General features: G+C 44.1%; 1 protein-coding gene across 1 annotated transcript; it reads right to left on the bottom strand.

Moving 5' to 3' along the window:
• Positions 1-933: 933 nt before the first annotated feature.
• LOC110148987 (olfactory receptor 2A5) lies at positions 934-1,866 on the bottom strand. Its single transcript, XM_020911292.2, has one exon. The coding sequence runs from the start codon at positions 1,864-1,866 to the stop codon at positions 934-936; it is 933 nt and encodes a 310-aa protein (XP_020766951.2).
• Between the last annotated feature and the right edge of the window lie 957 nt (positions 1,867-2,823).

A 2,823-nucleotide genomic window follows, 5' to 3' on the forward strand; every position in this document is an offset into this window, starting at 1 on the left:
TATTTATCTCTTTATTCACATTATTCTTTTTGGGTGGGGAGGGAACTGGAGTAAATGTGGATTTCTGGGGGCTGGCAATTTCCCGATACTGCTGGGGTAAGAAGACTAAGATAATGGCCACAGACAAAATGATTTACCCAAATGAACTAATGAACAGAATAGTCAATGAGAAGAAGAGTCAGTAACTGGGCTTTCTTAGAACTAAGCGGAAAACAGTGCAAACGTAAATGAAATAAAACAAAGATCTTCATATTTATATGAGAATCTGTTAATCTAAACACAAACTCTTTCTAATTAAATGGTGCAAACTTAAATGAAAGAAAACAAAGATCTTCATATTTTTTGTCTCCCATATCAAAAAATTCTCAAAATTAAGCTTTTGTTTTCACACAAATAAATTCATTAGGCTCAGATTCAGGTGATTTTTCAGAACACATGGTATCCTCCTTAGACTTTAAGTTCCAGACCAAGTAGTTGGCTCTTTCTATAGTTCTTACTGCATTTCCCAATAGGATCCTGCTTAACCAAGGTCAGTGTTTATTCTGTCTTGTTAGAGGTGTGCTGTTTTAGCAGCATTTATTATGACATTATTATGCATATGCTTATATTCATAAGGGAGAAGGAAACTGCAGTGGAATTTAAGATGAGATTTGAGACAATGAAACCTCAAAAGAAAAGAAACTAGACCTTAGTGTTGGGACCTGGCCCTGAGAATTGATGACTCTCTGCCATGCATTCACCATCTCACGATTCTTCTCTCATGGCCTGTATTCTCCATGATCTTATTCTTTAGGAGTTAGGAACAGCATCTGATCAATATAAATTCTCAATGCCAGAGATTTAAGACACAAGATTTTAAGGCAGGTACGTTGCCGTTCTCCTAAGTTTCACAGAGAACAAACCTTCCGCCCTCAGGACTCTCCCTGGCATCCCTCACATTAGCCTGTCCTTCCACAGCACTCTCCTCAGGGCACCCTTGATCTCTGCATTCCTCAGGCTGTAGATCAGCGGGTTCAGCATGGGGTTGAAAAGACTGTAAAACAGGGAAAGAATCTTCTGCTGCTCCTCAGGGTGGCGGGACTTGGGGGCCATGTACATGACGATGGCACTGCCAAAGAAGAGCCCGACCACGCAGAGGTGGGAGGAGCAGGTGGAGAAGGCCTTTCCGCGGCCCTCACCTGACCGGGTCCTCAGGATGGCGGCCAGGATGCGCGTGTAGGAGAGCAGCACCAGGCCGAGGGGCCCGACCAAGACCAACACGGAAGCAGCAAAGATGACCGCTTGGTTGAGCCTGGTGTCAGCACAGGCCAGCTTGAGGACAGACAGGATTTCACAGAAGAAGTGGTTGATTTCGTGAGGCCCACAGAAGGGCAGCCTCAGGACGAGACCCACATGGACCAGGGCCAGGAGGGAGCCACATGCCCAGGAAGTGACAGCTTGAACAGTGCACACTCTCCATCTCATGATGACAGAGTAACGGAGCGGGTGGCAGATGGCCACGTACCGATCATGGGACATCACCACCAAGATGAGACACTCGGTGTGTGCAAAAGCCATGTATAAAAAGGTCTGCATTATGCATGGGACAAAGGAGATAGTATTTTTCTTGTTCAGCAGGTTCACCAGCATCTTTGGGACATTGTTTGATGCATATGAAATATCGACGATGGCCAGGTGTGAGAGGAAGAAGTACATGGGGGTGTGCAGTCTGGAGTCCAGTGAGATGAGCCCCAGGATGATGCCATTCCCCAGCAGGGTGAGGACATAGAACAGGGAAAAGAGCCCAAAGAGGAGCGTTTGCACGCTTGGGCTGAGCGGGAATCCCAGGAGAATGAACTCTGTGACCCATGTCTGATTATCCGCCATACCCTGGCGACAGTGCCGGTGCTGATCACAGCTGCTGCGGTGCCTGTGGGCTGAGAAGCAAATGCGGGTCTGGATTAGCCACTAACAGCAAGACGGCATCTGTGGTGTGTACTGTGTGCTGACTCAGCCAACAATCGTTTGCAAATTCATCACGTCACGTCTTTTAATCCGCAGTAAAGCGGAAAGACTCCTGTAAATTGGATCAGTGAACATAGGGTGTCATGTATTATTTCCATTTCTTCAGAATTTTATTTAACTCTGATTGCAAAGTTTATACTCATACTGTCAAGATGGCAGCCACAGAATAAATTGTTCTCCATGATGACTAATCATTTTAAAGAAAGGGTTTAAAGAAAATCATTCTCATTTTGCTTTCTTATTTCTTCAGTTCTCATTTGCTTATACTTTATCATTTGATTCGCTCTTATTTTAAAGCTTGTGCAGAGTACATTGCACACAGCAGTTGCTCAATAAATGATCATGGAGTAAATACACCAATAAGACAGGGAATGAGATGTACAAATGCAACTTCAAGGAGGTATATTTCCTTCTGTGTTCACCAGGTTTAAAGCTTTAGCAAAAGAAATTGCACCAAGTTTTTCCTTCCTGATACGATGCAGGAAAATCTAGATTTTTCCACTCTGGGCATAAGCAGAGTGCCATCACTGATCTGGTCAGCATTCATGGAAGTTGTTGATGATCTATGATCAGGGCAAAGATCTCTGTTATATCCCTTACTCCTGCCCTACACTACCTGCTTGTAGGGCTGCTTCCCTGGTTCTAAGGAGATGTTACTTCTGGGCCCACTGCACTTGTACAGTGCATTTCTTGAATGGATGAATGGATGGATGGATAAAGGATGGATAAAATGCATTACTCTACGAATAACATCCAGAGTATATTCTGGAATTTAATCAAGTCTTTTGACTCTTCTTTAATTTTTTGGCTACCATTCCA

This window comes from Odocoileus virginianus, chromosome 1 (assembly GCF_023699985.2).
Source record: "Odocoileus virginianus isolate 20LAN1187 ecotype Illinois chromosome 1, Ovbor_1.2, whole genome shotgun sequence".
Lineage (NCBI taxonomy): Eukaryota > Metazoa > Chordata > Mammalia > Artiodactyla > Cervidae > Odocoileus > Odocoileus virginianus.

What these genes read in the sequence shown, in the direction of transcription:
- LOC110148987 (XM_020911292.2), bottom strand. Translation starts at nt 1,866, where the DNA reads ATGGCGGATAATCAGACATGGGTCACAGAGTTCATTCTCCTGGGATTC.